General features: G+C 39.5%; 1 protein-coding gene across 1 annotated transcript in view; it reads right to left on the reverse strand.

The window, feature by feature from the left end:
• Positions 1 to 976: 976 nt before the first annotated feature.
• Positions 977 to 19,915, reverse strand: part of LOC128666686 (oocyte zinc finger protein XlCOF7.1-like) — a 116,592-nt gene continuing 97,653 nt past the window's right edge. Inside the window, exon 11 of the mRNA XM_053721415.1 lies at positions 977 to 2,226. Coding sequence (XP_053577390.1) covers positions 1,652 to 2,226 — 575 coding nt within the window. The 3' untranslated portion in view covers positions 977 to 1,651. The remainder of the gene's footprint in view (positions 2,227 to 19,915) is intronic.

Consider the following 19,915-nt stretch of genomic DNA (forward strand, 5'->3'; position numbering starts at 1 on the left):
ATTTAATAATTAACGTTTTTAACACAGTCAAAACACACTGTCACAGGTCTGCTGTGACTGATTACCTCCCTCAAAATGAATTTTGAAGACCCCTGAGCTCTCTAGAGACGATCTGGATCATGGAGGATGAAATAGACAGATTGTGACTGAATTTTTACTGCGCAAAAAAGCGCTAAAATAGGCCCCTCCCACTCATATTACAACAGTGGGGAAGCTCAGATAACTGTTTCTATGCAGAAAACAAAGATGGCCATGTGGTAAAAATCATGCCCCAATAAGTTTTATCACCAAGTACCTCACAAAAAACGATTAACATGCCATTAAACGTTTTGAACATACATTTTAAAAGTTATGAAGTGTTATTAATAAGCCTGCTACCAGTCGCTTTTACTGCAGTTAAGGCTCATACATTATTTCAGTATTAACAGTATTTTCAGAGTCAATTCCATTCCTTAGAAAAATACATTCAGTGTACACACACTCATCAGCCTAATACCAGTCGCTATCACTGCATTTAAGGCTGAACTTACGTTACATTGGTATCAGCAGTATTTTCTCAGTCAATTCCATTCCTCAGAAAAATAATTTACTGCACATACCTTGTTTGCAGGGGGGCCCTGCATGCTATTCCCCTTTTCTGAAGTTACCTCACTCCTCAGATGAGAACAGCCAGTGGATCTTAGTTACGTCTGCTAAGATCATAGAAAACGCAGGCAGATTCTTCTTCTAATGCTGCCTGAGAACAAACAGCACACTCCGGTGCCATTTAAAATAACAAACTTTTGATTGAAGAAATAAACTAAGTTAAAAAACACCACAGACCTCTCACAGCGACCTATCTTTAGTTAGGCTGCAAGAGAATGACTGAATATGACATGTGAGGGGAGGAGCTATATAGCAGCTCTGCTTGGGTGATCCTCTTGCAGCTTCCTGTTAGGAAGAGATATATTCCATAAGTAATGGATGACCCGTGGACTGACTACACTTAACAAGAGAAATGTTTTTCTTCTGAATTAAAGTGATGGTAACTGTCAGACTTTAAGAATGTTGCAGTGACAAATGTATCAGTGTACAAACAAAACCACATAATAATTTTTTTTTTAAAGTATATATATATTTTAAAAAACAAAATTTATAATCTTACATGGTACCTTCTCTTCCTCCATCAACCTTTATTTCCTCTTTTGTCTGGGCTATGACATATAGAGCAGTCTCACCCACACTCTACATAGGCTTCTTAAAGGCTTTCAAAAAGCTTGACTTCGAGAATGTCATACGACACGCACACTGATTGGATATTCATTAGAATTTTCATTAAAAAAATTAATCCCAGTGGGCCAGCATAACACTGTAATAGAAGCATTACTATAGGCTCGGATTTAACCCTTTAGATTTAAATAATAGAAAAAGTACACATATACTTTTTAATGGAAAAGATTACAGAGGTGGCATTCCATTAGCGGAGGTTTACCATCACTTTAATTTTCAGATATCTAAGATGTGCTTTCTGAGTAAAACATTTCAAACATACCGAACATGGAAATTCTTTTTTCTCCTGTTTAAATTTTCAGACGTTCAGTAATATGCGATTTCACAGAATACTTGATACATACATATACGAATAAAAATGCCTTTTCTCCCGTATGACTTTTCACATTCGTGTATGAATCTTCAGATGCGTCTTAAGAGTTGATTTCCAAGCAAAACATTTTCCACATACAGAACATATAAATGATTTCTCCCCTGCATGAGTTTTCTGGTGTCTAATCACATCTGATTTCCGGGCAAAACATTTCCCACATTCAGGACATGAAAATGCCTTTTCTCCTGTATGAGTTTTCAGATGATCAGTAACGTGCGATTTCTGAGTAAAACATTTCCCACACAGAGGACACGAAAAGGCTTTTTCTCCTGTATGAATCTTAAGATGTCTGTCAAGGTCGGACTTCTTGAGAAAACATTTCCCACATAAGGGACATGAAAATACCTTCTCTCCTGTATGAATTTTCTGGTGCATAATAAGATTACATTTCTGAGTAAAACATTTCCCACATTCAGAACAAGAAAACGGTCTCTCTCCTGTATACATTTTCTGATGTCCAATAAGATTTGATTTCCTGGTGAAACATTCCCCAAATTCAGGACATACATTTCCTATGTGACTATTTTGATGAAGACTGTAAGAACTCTGACCATGACTAGAATTACTGCAGCTTGTGAATGCATCTGTCGATGAGAAATACAATGTGAGTAATATTTATAAGTGACAATTATTTTATCTTAAGAACATTTTAACTATTTTGAATTTGCGTCTACCACAAAAGAACTGGCTACCCAGCCTCCATGCTAAGGCTTAGGGGCAGTTTACTTTTTTTACCTATTATTTTTCTTAATTGTATTACTAAAATTGTGAACACAATTTTAAAAGCTTTAAATACATTTATTTCAGTTCCAAAACTACTCTATATAACTATTGCTTGTTTGCCGAAAGCATTTAGCTTTATTGATTTAGTTTTTTATTTTGTAATGATTTAAACAGATTATGATTTCTTATTAAAGTGATTGTAAAGTTTAATGAATAAATCGCTGGTATCTAAAAATAATCTTAAAAACAGGGGCACTTTCATTCATTAAAGTTTACAAAGACACTTATTTTTTTAAAATACTTACCTTTGCGTTATGGTAAACATAACATTGATCCTCCGCCTGCAGCTCCAGCTTTCTTTAGATGTTCGATAACTAATCTGGCTTCCTTCAATCATGTGCCCCCTTTGGCGTCCAGCTTGTGAGTCACGCAACGATTGGAGGAAGCTGGATTAGTAATCGATCTGCTAAAAAAAACAGGAGCTGCGAGCGGAGAATCAGCATTATGTTTATCATAACGCAAACATATTTTAAAAAATAAACGTCTTTGTAAACTTTAATGAATGAAAGTGCCCCTGTTTTTAAGATTATTTTTAGATACCGGGCACTTATTCACTAAATTTTACAATCACCTGAAACAAGTAATGTATAATGTTTAAAATAATTATGTACTGATCATAAGAAAAGAAATATTTATGGAATTAACTAAAAAAAAAAATTAATATAATTTTGAAATAAATTAGTGCTTTCAAATGATGTTCACATAACATTTCAGTAATAAAATGACATCCATCACACAACTACACTTTATAACGTTTGTTTTTGTGCACAAATGTTGCTTTAGTTTTTTTCCCACTCATAATGCCTCTGACTTTGTAAAGCTTGTTTACTCTTTACTATATGCTGTACGGTTGGATCTCCAATTAAAGTGCAAAGTTTCCAATTTTATTAAAGTAATGGTAAACTCTCCCTTTTATAAAATCAGATTAAAAATGTTAGGGTTATTTTAGATGTAGTTTAATTTATCAGTTGTACAGAAGATGAGCTATAAGTTACTTTTTTAATATAGATATAAAATTCAAATACCCTGCGCTCCGCCGCCCACTTAAATAGTCAGTTTGTCTGTGAGTGAAAAGTTTGAATTGTTGTCCAAGCAGCACTCTATCTACAACAAAAGTGCCATATGCCTCTCACTACTTTCATACACAACAAAGAATTCCTGCCAGGTCTCACCAATATGACCAAATATGACACATCAACAGACAGAGTATTAATCATATTCCACCTTGGTACTGAAAGTGGGCTACAAACTAGAGATGATCTAATCGAAAAGGGCTTCAATAGTTTAAAAAATTGGTTTTTCTACCTACAGTGTTACAATTACTTATCCTCTCACCCGCACAAACTAAATATGCTGAGACCATTGACGGCTTTTGAGTCCCTATGCCGCAAACTATCCCCTACACGACACACACTGTCCCTTTTGTACTCTTTATTAAAGCAGAATCCCCCAGGTTACGTGCCACATTTTATTAACAAATGAAGTGAGGAACTGGATGTACAGCCTTCTCACATCGACTCCATTAGGATATATACCGCCATTAAAAAATCCTCCACATCAAACACATTTTTAGAATTAAATATGAAGATCCTACATAGATGGTACCTTACACCATCACGCTGTAAAAAAATTTTTAAAAACACCACGGACATCTGCTGGAGATGTCAAGCCCCCAAAGGCCATATGGCACATATATGGTGGCAATCCCCAATATAACTCAGATCTGGAAGGAATTATCTATTGAAACCTCTAAGCTACTGGAAGTACCTTTACTGCTTGACCCATGCTTATGGCTTTTCCATAAAACCCCTAGGAAATTTTCTTATCTACAAGATAAGCTTTTTAATATCGCATGCAACAGCTTAAAAATACTAGTAGCTAGGAATTGGAAGAGTACCATAATTCCGACTATAGCCCAATGGGTACAAGAGTACAATCACTTAATTTCACTAAAAGAATACCACTATATCAAACAGCAGAGAATTGACATGTATACCCAACTTAAGATAACCTGGGAAGAAAACCTGAGGGATAAGTTCAAACCAAATGCTTGATAACATTATGGAGTGAATGTGGAAACAACACGTGTATTCTGTGTGTATAGTGAGGGTGGAGGGTTGATGTTGAGATGCTGAGGAAACCTCACTACCTGTAGGTTATACCCTGTTATCTTCTAGTAGACATAAGTGTTTTGACTAATGAGGTCCTCAAGGAATGGTCAGACTTGTATTTGAGATATGTATCACTATCAAGCAGCACATTGTTTTTGAATGTTATTTGTTTTGTGTTTATATTTATGTTCATTGTTTATACCGCAGCGTATACTGAGATATTGGAGGAATGATGCTAATGATTTGTAAAACCACTATCTGTATACATGATCTGTATTTCATTTGCAAAAATAAAAATTGTTATTGAAAATTTTTTTATTTTTTTTTCATATCTATATTAAAAAATTTATAGCGCATTTTCCTTACAACTGATGAATTAAACTCCATCTATAACATCACTAACATTCTGGATCTGTTTTCATAAAGGAGAATGTACATATTACAAAATGAAAAAAAATATATAAAAATCAACTGGAAAACCTCAAGTTTAGAAGTATCAAAAAGGTATTTAATGCAAAATGTCCATTGTTAGTAAAGCTACGATTGTGCATTTTTCTCTTTGGCCTTCTGGCTATAGTGATGTATACCCACAGAAGATCCGACACGCGTTTCACCATTAAAAAAATCAGCTTAATCAAGGATGTCCTTTAGTTGTTTAATCTGACAGATTCATCTTATCCTTTATAATATGTGTTTAATGTATATGGCCCTTTTTTAAATGATTGTATTGGTTTTTAATTTGTTTTATAGTATGTTTTAATTACTGTAATAAATCTAATGTCCGTATAGTGTGTCCTGGCTGAAATTGGAATATACAGAGGAATGACTGCGTATGAGCCTGTAATCATACAGAGCAGTTTATGCTCTGTTCCAAACGAGTATGGATTGTTCAAAAGCCTAAGTCACCAAGTATTGGTTTTAGTGTTTTTTACAATCTAGCTTTAAAATAATAAATATATGTCTGATCCTAATTTTTGGACCTCAATGAACCACTGTCCAGTCAATCTCATCAATGTCCTTTTGGGAAGACAGCCCATCAGTATTTCTGTGGGCTTGACCATGTGGGTATTGATATGTAAAACAGTAAGGTTGCAGGAACAAGCTCTACCATAACAATTGTCCATTGATCCCCTGATACCTGGTTACCAGTGAAGTGGATTGTACTTGGTAATAACAGTAAATTTCTGGCATAGACATAGGGCTGCAATTTTATGAAGGCCCATACAAGAGCTAGGCTCTCCTTCTTTACGGATGCATAGCCAACATCTCTTTTCAGAACCTTTCTGCTGAGGTTGGCTACTTGATACTTGTATAAATAAAAAGAGAGAAGCGCTCAACCTGGGAACGAACAATATCATAATAGCTTGTTCTATGGCTAGTTACCACCAAAGAAGCAGCCTCTTTTTGCTTGACACTTGTCCCACTTGGAATCCACTTAGCTGAGTACAGTCCTGACTTTTACTTCAGGTCTCAAGTTGCGCTAATTTGCCAGAGCTATTTTGGCTTGCGCTTGAGTGCAACCCATAACTTTCAACTTGTAATTTGTGTATTATTTAGCATGGATAGAGCAATGTCCACTGCACTAAACATTGCCTGGTAAATTTGTTTTTCCATGGATTTGAAATCTCAAGTGCTCCCTAATTTTAGCACAGTCCAACAATATTGATAATGCATCCTACGCTATAATTAGCGCTCCACTTCTAATCTTATCCTTTGTCTATTGCCACTTGCTGGAATGGCAAATCTACTACAAGAAGGGGCTGAAAGGGAGCCCTGTGGTTGCCACTCTGCCCAGACCACTGACATGTCACAAGTGTGGAAAAGTTCATGAGAAAAAGTTCACTGTTTGCAAAAACAGAATTTATGCTTACCTGATAAATTACTTTCTCCAACGGTGTGTGTCCGGTCCACGGCGTCATCCTTACTTGTGGGATATTCTCTTCCCCAACAGGAAATGGCAAAGAGTCCCAGCAAAGCTGGTCACATGATCCCTCCTAGGCTCCGCCCACCCCAGTCATTCGACCGACGGACAGGAGGAAATATATATAGGAGAAATCATATGATACCGTGGTGACTGTAGTTAGAGAAAATAATTCATCAGACCTGATTAAAAAACCAGGGCGGGCCGTGGACCGGACACACCGTTGGAGAAAGTAATTTATCAGGTAAGCATAAATTCTGTTTTCTCCAACATTGGTGTGTCCGGTCCACGGCGTCATCCTTACTTGTGGGAACCAATACCAAAGCTTTAGGACACGGATGAAGGGAGGGAGCAAATCAGGTCACCTAAATGGAAGGCACCACGGCTTGCAAAACCTTTCTCCCAAAAATAGCCTCCGAAGAAGCAAAAGTATCAAATTTGTAAAATTTGGCAAAAGTGTGCAGTGAAGACCAAGTCGCTGCCTTACATATCTGGTCAACAGAAGCCTCGTTCTTGAAGGCCCATGTGGAAGCCACAGCCCTAGTGGAGTGAGCTGTGATTCTTTCAGGAGGCTGCCGTCCGGCAGTCTCATAAGCCAATCGGATAATGCTTTTAAGCCAAAAGGAAAGAGAGGTAGAAGTCGCTTTTTGACCTCTCCTTTTACCAGAATAAACAACAAACAAGGAAGATGTTTGTCTGAAATCTTTAGTAGCCTCTAAATAGAATTTTAGAGCACGGACTACGTCCAAATTGTGTAACAAACGTTCCTTCTTTGAAACTGGATTCGGACACAAAGAAGGTACAACTATCTCCTGGTTAATATTTTTGTTGGAAACAACTTTCAGAAGAAAACCAGGCTTAGTACGCAAAACCACCTTATCTGCATGGAACACCAGATAGGGCGGAGAACACTGCAGAGCAGATAACTCTGAAACTCTTCTAGCAGAAGAAATTGCAACCAAAAACAAAACTTTCCAAGATAATAACTTAATATCTACGGAATGTAAGGGTTCAAACGGAACCCCTTGAAGAACTGAAAGAACTAGATTTAGACTCCAGGGAGGAGTCAAAGGTCTGTAAACAGGCTTGATCCTAACCAGAGCCTGAACAAATGCTTGAACATCTGGCACAGCTGCCAGTCTTTTGTGAAGTAAAACAGATAAAGCAGAGATCTGTCCCTTCAGAGAACTTGCAGATAATCCTTTCTCCAAACCTTCTTGTAGAAAGGATAGAATCTTAGGAATTTTTATCTTGTTCCATGGGAATCCTTTAGATTCACACCAACAGATATATTTTTTTCCATATTTTATGGTAAATTTTTCTAGTTACAGGCTTTCTAGCCTGAATCAGAGTATCTATTACAGAATCTGAAAACCCACGCTTTGATAAAATCAAGCGTTCAATCTCCAAGCCGTCAGTTGGAGGGAAACCAGATTCGGATGTTCGAATGGACCCTGAACAAGAAGGTCCTGTCTCAAAGGTAGCTTCCATGGTGAAGCCGATGACATATTGACCAGGTCTGCATACCAAGTCCTGCGTGGCCACGCAGGAGCTATCAAGATCACCAAGGCCCTCTCCTGATTGATCCTGGCTACCAGCCTGGGGATGAGAGGAAACGGTGGGAATACATAAGCTAGGTTGAAGGTCCAAGGTGCTACTAGTGCATCTACTAGGGTCGCCTTGGGATCCCTGGATCTGGACCCGTAGCAAGGAACCTTGAAGTTCTGACGAGACGCCATCAGATCGATGTCTGGAATGCCCCATAATTGAGTTATTTGGGCAAAGATTTCCGGATGGAGTTCCCACTCCCCCGGATGGAATGTCTGACGACTCAGAAAATCCGCTTCCCAATTTTCCACTCCTGGGATGTGGATCGCAGACAAGTGGCAGGAGTGATCCTCCGCCCATTGAATTATCTTGGTCACTTCTTTCATCGCCAGGGAAGTCCTTGTTCCCCCCTGATGATTGATATATGCAACGGTCGTCATGTTGTCTGACTGAAACCTTATGAATTTGGCCTTTGCTAGTTGAGGCCAAGCTCTGAGAGCATTGAATATCGCTCTCAGTTCCAGAATGTTTATCGGGAGAAGAGACTCTTCCTGAGACCATAGACCCTGAGCTTTCAGGGATTCCCAGACCGCGCCCCAGCCCACTAGGCTGGCGTCGGTCGTGACAATGACCCACTCTGGTCTGCGGAAGCTCATTCCCTGTGACAGATTGTCCAGGGTCAGCCACCAACGGAGTGAATCTCTGGTCTTTTGATCTACTTGAATCGTCGGAGACAAGTCTGTATAATCCCCATTCCACTGTCTGAGCATGCACAGTTGTAATGGTCTTAGATGAATTCGTGCAAAAGGAACTATGTCCATTTTGGCAACCATCAATCCTATTACTTCCATGCACTGCGCTATGGAAGGACGAGGAACAGAATGAAGTACTTGACAAGAGCTTAGAAGTTTTGATTTTCTGACCTCTGTCAGAAAAATCCTCATTTCTAAGGAATCTATTATTGTTCCCAAGAAGGGAACTCTTGTTGACGGGGACAGAGAACTTTTTTCTTTGCTCACCTTCCATCCGTGAGATCTGAGAAAGGCTAGGACGATGTCCGTATGAGCCTTTGCTTTTGACAGGGACGACGCTTGAATCAGGATGCCGTCCAAGTAAGGTACTACTGCAATGCCCCTTGGTCTTAGAACCGCTAGAAGGGACCCTAGTACCTTTGTGAAAATCCTTGGAGCAGTGGCTAATCCAAATGGAAGTGCCACAAACTGGTAATGCTTGTCCAGAAAAGCGAACCTTAGGAACTGATGATGTTCCTTGTGGATAGGAATATGTAGGTACGCATCCTTTAAATCCACGGTAGTCATAAATTGATTTTCCTGGATAGTAGGTAGGATCGTTCGAATAGTTTCCATTTTGAACGATGGTACCCTGAGAAATTTGTTTAGGATCTTTAGATCCAAAATTGGTCTGAATGTTCCCTCTTTTTTGGGAACTATGAACAGATTGGAATAAAATCCCATTCCTTGTTCTCTTATTGGAACTGGATGTATCACTCCCATCTTTAACAGGTCTTCTACACAATGTAAGAATGCCTGTCTCTTTATTTGGTTTGAAGATAATTGAGACCTGTGGAACCTTCCCCTTGGGGGTAGTTCCTTGAATTCCAGGAGATAACCTTGAGAAACTATTTCTAGCGCCCAAGGATCCTGAACATCTCTTGCCCAAGCCTGAGCAAAGAGAGAAAGTCTGCCCCCCACTAGATCCGGTCCCGGATCGGGGGCTATCCCTTCATGCTGTTTTGGTAGTAGTGGTAGGCTTCTTGGCCTGCTTACCCTTGTTCCAGCCTTGCATTGGTTTCCAGGCTGGTTTGGGTTGTGAAGTATTACCCTCTTGCTTAGAGGATACAGAATTAGAGACTGGTCCGTTTCTACGAAAGGGACGAAAATTAGGCTTATTATTAGCCTTAAAAGACCTATCCTGTGGGAGGGCGTGGCCCTTTCCCCCAGTGATGTCTGAAATAATCTCTTTCAAATCAGGTCCAAATAATGTTTTACCTTTGAAAGGAATGTTAAGCAATTTTGTCTTGGAAGACACATCCGCTGACCAAGACTTTAGTCAAAGCACTCTGCGCGCCACGACAGCAAACCCTGAATTTTTCGCCGCTAATCTAGCTAATTGCAAAGCGGCATCTAAAACAAAAGAGTTAGCCAATTTAAGTGCTTGAACTCTGTCCATAACCTCCTCATACGAAGATTCTTTACTGAGCGATTTTTCTAGTTCCTCGAACCAGAAACACGCTGCCGTAGTGACAGGAACAATGCATGAAATTGGTTGTAGAAGGTAACCTTGCTGTACAAAAATCTTTTTAAGCAAACCCTCTAATTTCTTATCCATAGGATCTTTGAAAGCACAACTATCTTCGATAGGAATAGTAGTGCGTTTGTTTAGAGTAGAAACCGCCCCCTCGACCTTGGGGACTGTCTGCCATAAGTCCTTTCTGGGGTCGACTATAGGAAATAATTTCTTAAATATAGGGGGGGGAACAAAAGGTATGCCGGGCCTTTCCCACTCTTTATTTACTATGTCCGCCACCCGCTTGGGTATAGGAAAAGCGTTGGGGGGCACCGGAACCTCTAGGAACTTGTCCATCTTACATAATTTCTCTGGAATGACCAAATTGTCACAATCATCCAGAGTAGATAACACCTCCTTAAGCAGTGCGCGGAGATGTTCTAATTTAAATTTAAATGTCACAACATCAGGTTCAGCTTGATGAGAAATTTTTCCTGAATCTGAAATTTCTCCATCAGACAAAACCTCCCTCATGGCCCCTTGAGATTGGTGTGAGGGTATGTCAGAACAGTTATCATCAGCGTCCTCTTGCTCTTCAGTGTTTAAAACAGAGCAATCGCGCTTTCTCTGATAAGAAGGCATTTTGGATAAAAGATTTGCTATGGAGTTATCCATTACAGCCGTTAATTGTTGCATGGTAATAAGTATTGGCGCACTAGATGTACTAGGGGCCTCCTGTGTGGGCATAACTGGTGTAGACACAGTAGGGGATGATGTAGTATCATGTTTACTCCCCTCATTTGAGGAATCATCTTGGGCAATATCATTATCTGTTGCAATACTGTCCTTACTTTGTTTGGACACTATGGCACAATTATCACATAAATTTAAATGGGGAGACACACTGGCTTTCATACATATAGAACATAGCTTATCTGATGGTACAGACATGTTAAACAGGCTTAAACTTGTCAACAAAGCACAAAAAACGTTTTAAATAAAACCGTTACTGTCACTTTAAATTTCAAACTGAAAACACTTTATTACTAAATATGTGAAAAAGTATGAAGGAATTGTTCAAAATTCACCAAAATTTCACCACAGTGTCTTAAAGCATTAAAAGTATTGCACACCAAATTTCAGAGCTTTAACCCTTAAATTAACGGAACCGGAGCCGTTTTTACATTTAACCCCTATACAGTCCCAGAATGAGGCTCTGTCTATAACTAGAAAGGCCCCCATCTGAAAAAGGTGTCCAACACAGTGCCTGCCGTTTTTCTAAACGTTCCCCAAGATTATAATACCAATAATTAGTTAGTAATCTGCATAATATGCCTAGTAAAGCAATTGTTTTAGCCCAGAAAAATGTCTACCAGTTTTTAAGCCCTTTTTGAAGCCCTTTATTCTTTTATGTTTAACTAAGAAAATGGCTTACTGGTCCCCATGAGGGGAAATGACAGCCTTCCAGCATTACATGGTCTTGTTAGAAATATTGCTAGTCATACCTTAAGCAGAAAAGACTGCTAACTGTTTCCCCCAACTGAAGTTACTTCATCTCAACAGTCCTGTGTGGAAACAGCAATTGATTTCAGTTACTGTCTGCTAAAATCATCTTCCTCTTACAAACAGAAATCTTCATCCTTTTCTGTTTCAGAGTAAATAGTACATACCAGCACTATTTTAAAATAACAAACACTTGATAGAAGAATAAAACTACATTTAAACACCAAAAAACTCTTAACCATCTCCGTGGAGATGTTGCCTGTGCAACGGCAAAGAGAATGACTGGGGTGGGCGGAGCCTAGGAGGGATCATGTGACCAGCTTTGCTGGGACTCTTTGCCATTTCCTGTTGGGGAAGAGAATATCCCACAAGTAAGGATGACGCCGTGGACCGGACACACCAATGTTGGAGAAAATAATGAATCATGCAAGAAAGCAAGTACAAAACAAGAAATATCCAGAACGGCTCAAGCTTTTGCAAGTAAAAAGGGGTACTTTATTTCACAAAATAATTAAAAGTGTACAAAAGACCACTAGGAAGTAAGCAGTTACTGCTATTGTAAAAACTGAGGCTACAACCTCGGCCTGAATGACGCCACTGACGCGTTTCAGGTATTTCCCGTAATCATAGTTTGATTACGGGAACTACCTGAAACGCGTCCTTCGTAGCCTCAGTTTTTAAAATAGCAGTAGCTGCTTACATGCTAGTGGTCTTTTGTGTACTTTTAATTATTTTGTGAAATAAAGTACCCCTTTTTACTTGCAAAAGCTTGAGCCATTCTGGATATTTTTTGTTTTGTGCTTTCACGTTCATTAAGGACATCCACTGGGCACCTGGAGCATAGTATGTGAAGGGGAAGGTAACGTAATGAAGCGTGCAGGCTGAAAAGCCACCCAGAAGGCAATGGAGGATACCGGTGTTTCATACACGCTCCTGAATTGAGTAAGGCAAGGCATTTTGATACAATAATTCACCACTACAACTGTTTCTCTTTATATACATTTTGTAGAGTGGTATCGATGTTGATTTGAATAAGCAGAGCTGACAACGCATCATTAAACACTCTAGTTAAAAAGACAGAGTTCTTTGACAGGAACAGTTGTTGTTTGCTACGGTCTTCTTACAATATCTAGGGCTGCAAAATTTATTTTGTGACTGACAAGAAAGCAAGTAGTAATATTAGAATAGTAGTAAGTCTCTTCAGCTTCAGCGCTTACCCCTTGTAACATGCACAGGGAACCTGGACTTACTTTCTGCGACAGAGCTAAGGTACCGGACCACTTTACGGCGGAAGAATTTGATCCATCAGCTTATGTTTTCAGCCGATTCCCTTGTCATCGCTCCCGGCTACAGACTGTGAGGCTCCATAGATCCATACATTCCTTGGTTCTCTTAACATTCCCAACCGCGTTGGAAATTACGTTACCCAATCATGTGATTATATAGTTCCAATTGAATGGCAAGAATCAGAGTAAAATATCAGTGCTTGTCAAGAGAGCCCAGAGCTTTTTAGGTCACTTTTTTTATTTCAATAATCTTTTATTGAGGTTTTGCAGAAAGACAGAGGAAAACATATATACCCAGAACTTTTTTTATTTTCTGCAATGAGATTTTTTTAGTGAACATTTTTCTGCAGTGTCTCCCCTAGCATGCTAGCCCACTCTGTGTATGTGTTGCTGGCTCCCTTCCACAGCTCTGTAAGTACCCGTCAATATCAACCTTCTAATCAAAGATTTTAAATGCCTGGTTGGGTAGTTTCGAGAGTGGAGGACTCAAAGTAGCATAGTGACTGGCCGCTAGTGTGGCAAAAACAAACAAACATTGGAGCTTGCTCCAGGGCAACTCGGCTCATTTGCTCATTTAAGACCTGCTCCATGAATTAGAGCATCACATCTGCAGGTAGCCGGTGGCTGCATGCTAATCAACTCATGTGCCCACTAAAATATCTACTGACCCCTACTCTCAGCCCAACCTCCTGTGTACAGGACTGCTGACATTTCTGCCAGCCTTGCAGATAGTGCATCTATCTCACTCCTGTGGTCTTCATAGTGCTGAAGTCCTTGGAATAGAACTTATTTGCAGAGAACAGCATATTCCATTTCCTTGTCTATTGTAAGGATCTGCAGGGCAGTCATTGTCATCAACTCATATGGGAGTAATATCTTCTGGTGGTTGGTTTGGATCTTCAAGAGAGAAGATCCCACAACTGCCCCCAAATGTAATGGACAACTCGGGTTCCACATCACTGTAGACTAGACACAGACTGTGGAAGTTACAATAAGCATGCCAACGGTGTCATCTGGTCCTCGTCTACTCACTTGTTAGACTGACAAGTAACCTTTAGGATATCTGAATGCTCTTTCTTGGCCAAGACTGAGGGGTCCAGTAGCTGTGACAGTACAACCAGGGTTATCTTTACAAATACTTACATCACTGGTGGTTTAAGGGAGATAAGGATGGTGCCAAAGAGTCTGTTAGTAGGGTCATTAATCCAGCAATAACCATATCCCTTAACAGCAAACATCTGCAGTAAAGACCTCTGGAATGCCGTATCCCCCAACCTTTAACATATCCAGTATACAGAACATTAAAAAAATTATTACTATAATAATATACGTCAATCATGTAATAATATAAATTACCTAAGAAAGCGGACACATTGGCATTTACCTAAAGAAGCAGGAGAAAAGTCTGTGCAAGAAGTGCAGGCAATGCAAAGGGGAGAGGAGTGGCTGTCTATGGAGCAAGATGAAAGCATTTTCCTAGAATCCCGAGTCTATTTTCTAGACACTACTAGGATTAATCTGGCACTTGGGTAGTGCAATTCCTTGGTTTTGTTGTGATAAAGTGAGGGCGCTAGCAACAGCCGAAAGAATTAGAGTAGAAGTCTGATTATGTGAATTTCAAAAATTTAGAAAAGTGCAATAAACATATTATTAAAAACGTAAAAATTGTGGATATCTTTTGATTTCAATTCTAAGTATAAAATTTTTAAAAAGTATGTGAAATGAGGTGTAAATTTGTGTGAAGTTAATATTGGTGGCAGATATTTCTGCTAATTTTCCAGATGGTGTGTGTATAAATGAATAAAGACGTGCCCTAAGTGGAACCTTGAAAATTGTAGCTGTCAGTGGTTAATTCATAATTTTTTTTTTTAAATTATAGTAAATAATGTATTTATTAATATAAAGTGCGATATGCAAAGTGATGTTGAATATGCTGGTAAATTAACCTCCAGAACACCTACTGTTTGCTAATTATGTATGAGTTAATAAAAAGTGCGATATGCAAAAGGAGGGTTTATATGCTCATAAAATAGACCTCCAGAACATCTATGAAAAAGACCCAGTATTAAAATAAAAGAGTAATTTATTTAAAATATAGAAAATAATGTTTTTTAAAAAATCTAATGGGACATACGGGACGTCTCCCAGTAAAATATTCACATGCCTTATAAATTCATCTATATATAAACTTGTCAGGTATCTGTTCGCTGCTGTATGTCCCTTTAACTCTGTCTGTTAAAAGCTTGTCTCTCCCAGCACCAGCTGCTAATTAATGCAGTTAGTTGTGGCATTGCTACAGCTCACACGCTAAAGAAGCTCACTCTTCATTTCTACAAAGGATTTACAAATACCTTCGCTTTCTTAAAAGCTAAAACTTATATTTGTTTTTCTATCAGCAAGAGACTTTATCGCAAGGAACTTTTCTGGATTTCTACAGTTGTATTAAAACCGCAACTTCCATTTCTACTTCATCTGAGCTATTTACCGTCATCCTGAGCATACCATCTACTCAGTGCTTCACCGGATTTCATCACCTATCAATTTTACAGATTTGGTCTGTTACGGTAAACAGCAAACAAACCGAATAGAACTGTTTAAAACTCCTACGTGTGTAACCTCCGGAATTGCCAGTATCAGGAACTATTATCATTGAAACTGAACTAACCTATTTCCAGTTGTCCTCCTTGTTCCCAGTAAGATCGGTTGGAAGTCGTCATCTCCGGTTCTAAGATATCTCACTATTCTCCGCTGCTAGTTGCGTCACACGGAGTGACAAGCTTACTTCTCTCTGCAGCGTGATTCGGCCACGCCTCCTGTGACGTCAGTACAGCATCAAGTCCGAACGCTGCACAAACAGAGCAAGGCAGTCTTGTCTGCAACAAAGTATCGTCTTTAATTGAAACTATCTTACATGTTCAAGACCAGCACTTCTCAGCTACTCCCTCTTGATATCTATTAAGCAGGATTCTCTCCTGTAACCAGTTAGTACTATACAAGTTACTTGATTCATCAAATTTAGCAAATCTTCCTTCTCTCTGCTACTCCATAAGTCTGCAGCTGTGATTCACCTTATCGCAGATATAGCATATACTAAGGACATTTATTCCTGGTAAATTTATACCTAACATATTAATTAGCCTAAAAAGAATATGGATCCAGCAGACTTGCCTACTGTGGTGTACAACCTAACTCAACAAGTAAATCAGCTCACACAGGGCTTAAGGGATCTACAGGTGCAAAATGACAGCTTAAAAGCAATGATGAAAGATAACACCCCAGAACCACAGGTTTCTCTTCCTGAAAAGTTTACAGGTGACAGGTCAACTTATAGGCAATTTAAGAATTCTTGCCATTTATTGTTCTTAATGAGACCAAAGACTTACAACACAGAAAGAATCAAGGTTTTGACAGTCATCTCTTTTCTAAGAGGTGAAGCTAGAACTTGGGCAGATCTACTGTTTGAAAATGATGACCCTATCTTAGGTTCTCTCACTGGGTTCTTCACAGAAATGAGCCTTCTATATGAAGATACTCAAAAACAGCTCTCTGCAGAAGCTAAGATGCGATCACTCAGGCAAGGTCGTAAGCCTGTTGAAGAATATGTTACTGAGTTCAAATTATATGTAGCAGACTCTGAATGGAGTGAGATTGCTCTACGCAATCAGTTCCGGCTGGGCTTGTCCGATTCGCTCAAAGACGAGTTGGCTCGTACTCAATTCCCAGAACCTTGGAAGGTCTCATTAATCTATCAATCCAGATCGACCGTCGCCTTCGTGAGCGACGCGCAGAACGCCAGCAGCCAGAGAGTTCATTTAAATACCAATCTCCTTATACTGCCTCAGCATCAGCCAAAGAAACTTCTGTCCCTATGGAGCTTGGGGTTGTAAAAGGTCCCCTGCAACCCGAAGAAAGGAGCCGTAGGAGACTTAAAAATCTTTGCATGTACTGTGCCTCTCCTGATCATACCATCAAGGACTGTCCGTTACTCCTACGACAGAGGAAGAGTAAGTTACAACCTATTACAAATTTTTTCACAACTAAAGTTATTAGTCCAGCTTACTGTACTCTTCCTCTCTCCTTACAGTGGGATCGTCATCTAGTTCATACTGAAGCCATCATGGACTCAGGAGCATATTCCAGTATTATTGATGTATCACTTATTAAGAAAAATAAAATACCACTTGTGTTAAAAGCAAAACCCGTCTTTGTCAGAGTCATTGATGGTTCACAGTTACTCATCAAACCATCCCCTTGAAAGTAACATCGGATAGGGGGCACATTGAATATCTTTCTTTCGATGTATTACCATCACCCCTATTCCCTGTTATTCTAGGGCTATCTTGGCTCCAACTTCATCAACCAAACATTAAATGGGGTACACTTAAATTGGATTTCGACTCCTCTTTCTGCAAAGCAAATTGTTCACCAAAACAGTGTTTATTACAAATATCATCATCTGATATACCACACGAATACTCAGAATTCGCCGATGTTTTTAGTAAAAAAGAAGCAGAGGCTCTCCCTCCTCACCGGTTGTATGACTGTCCTATCCAACTTCTTCCAGGGTCCTCCATCCCTGTAGGACACATATACCCTCTGTCACAACCAGAACTTGAATTCTTGAAGTCTTACCTTGAGGAGAATCTTAGAAAAGGCTTCATTAGACCCTCTACCTCACCTGCAGGGGCAGGTATCTTCTTCGTGAAGAATAAGGATGGTTCTCTAAGACCGATCATAGATTACCGACAGTTGAATAAGAGGACGATAAAAAACAGGTATCCTCTGCCCTTGATTCCAGAGTTGGTAGAACGTCTCAGCAAGGCCAAGATTTATACAAAACTTGATCTCAGAGGTGCCTATAATCTGGTTAGGATTAAAGAAGGGGACGAATGGCTCACAGCCTTCAGGACTCGATACGGGCTGTATGAGTACACCGTGATGCCATTCGGGCTCTGTAATGCCCCAGCAACGTTCCAGTACCTAATAAATGACATCTTCAGGGATTTACTGGACGTTTGTTTGGTGGTATATCTAGATGACATACTCATATACTCCGACAATTTGGAGGAACACCAGAAACATGTCAAATGGGTTTTAGGTCGTTTAAGAACACACCAATTATACGCCAAGTTAGAAAAGTGCATTTTTCATACCTCTGAGATCACATTCCTAGGATACCACATATCTCCATCAGGTGTACGTATGGAAGACAACAAAGTAGTAGCTATTAAGAACTGGCCAACCCCTAACTGCAGGAAGGATGTACAGCGCTTTCTTGGCTTCGCAAACTTCTATCGGAAGTTTATTAAAGGCTTTTCAGGTATCACCAAACCACTTTGTAAACTCACTGGCACTAACACCAAATTCTCATGGGATTCCACAGCTGAAAAGGCTTTCAGTTTTCTAAAAGATTCTTTCTCATCAGCACCAATTCTTCGGTTTCCTAACCCAGATCAGCAGTACATCCTTGAGGTTGACGCCTCAGAATATGCAATCGGTGCCATACTCTCCCAAAAGGAATCAATGTCAAAGCCTTTACATCCTGTTGCTTTTTATTCCCGGTTGATGACACCTCCAGAGCTAAACTACCCTATCGGAGAGAAGGAACTTCTTGTAATCAAGTCAGCATTTGAACACTGGCGACATTTGTTAGAGGGCACAAAAATTCCCATACTCATTTATACCGACCACCGTAACTTAGAGTATTTACAATCCAGCAAAACCCTCTCAGCAAGGCAGCTCCGCTGAAGCTTATTTTTTTCCAGGTTCAACTTCCACATCACGTACAGACCAGGTTCGAAGAATGGGAAGGCTGATGCCTTGACTAGGAATATTACTAAACCTCCTGCCTTAACTGTTTCACAAAGTATAATATCTCCTGAACATTTCATTGGAATTATATCCAAACCGCAAGACACTCTACGTGTTGAACAAGAGCAAGACACTTCTCTTCCCAAGGAAAGATTATCCCTAAAAGATGGACTCTACTATTTCAAACAAAAGCTTTATATTCCTCCATCATTAAGGAGCAAGATGTTACACGATCATCATGATCCACCCTTAGTTGGACATCCTGGTATCCGCAAAACGATTGAATTGTTACGCAGGAACTACTGGTGGCCACATATGGACCAAACAGTAAAGGATTATATAACTTCTTGTTTGATTTGTACCACCTCAAAAAAGACTTCCTCAAAACCCTTTGGATTGCTCAAACCTCTGGCCATTCCACCTAGACCATGGCATACTGTCGGAATGGACTTCATTGTTGAACTTCCCAAATCTAACGGTTGTAACACAGTGCTTGTGATAGTTGATCTTTTGACTAAGATGGCTCACTTCCTTCCTTACAAAAAGTTGCCTTCAGCTGCTGAAACTGCAGATCTCTTCCTCACTGAAATAGTTCGTTTACATGGAATACCATCTGTCATTGTATCTGATAGGGGTTCACAATTTACCTCGAGATTCTGGAGGCAACTATGTAAACTTCTACAAATTGATCATAGATACAGCACAGCCTTTCATCCCCAGACCAATGGGCAGACAGAGAGGGTGAATCAATGTCTGGAACAGTATATTCGCTGTTATTGTTCACATCAGCAGGATAAATGGTATCAAAACATCTTCATGGCTGAATATGCATACAACAACTCACAAAACTCTTCCACTACAACATCTCCTTTCTTTTCTAACTATGGTTTCCATCCTACGTTTCATTTCCACCCTCAGGCTGACATCGGCTCTCCTTCCATCAATGATTTGATTACTAACCTATCCGAAATACATCACTTTGTAAAGAACAGTATGGAATCGGCTCAACTTAAACAGAAACATCAGTATGATACTAGAAGGAAAATACCACCTCCTTATCAAA

Source organism: Bombina bombina, chromosome 7, assembly GCF_027579735.1.
Source record: "Bombina bombina isolate aBomBom1 chromosome 7, aBomBom1.pri, whole genome shotgun sequence".
Taxonomy (NCBI): domain Eukaryota; kingdom Metazoa; phylum Chordata; class Amphibia; order Anura; family Bombinatoridae; genus Bombina; species Bombina bombina.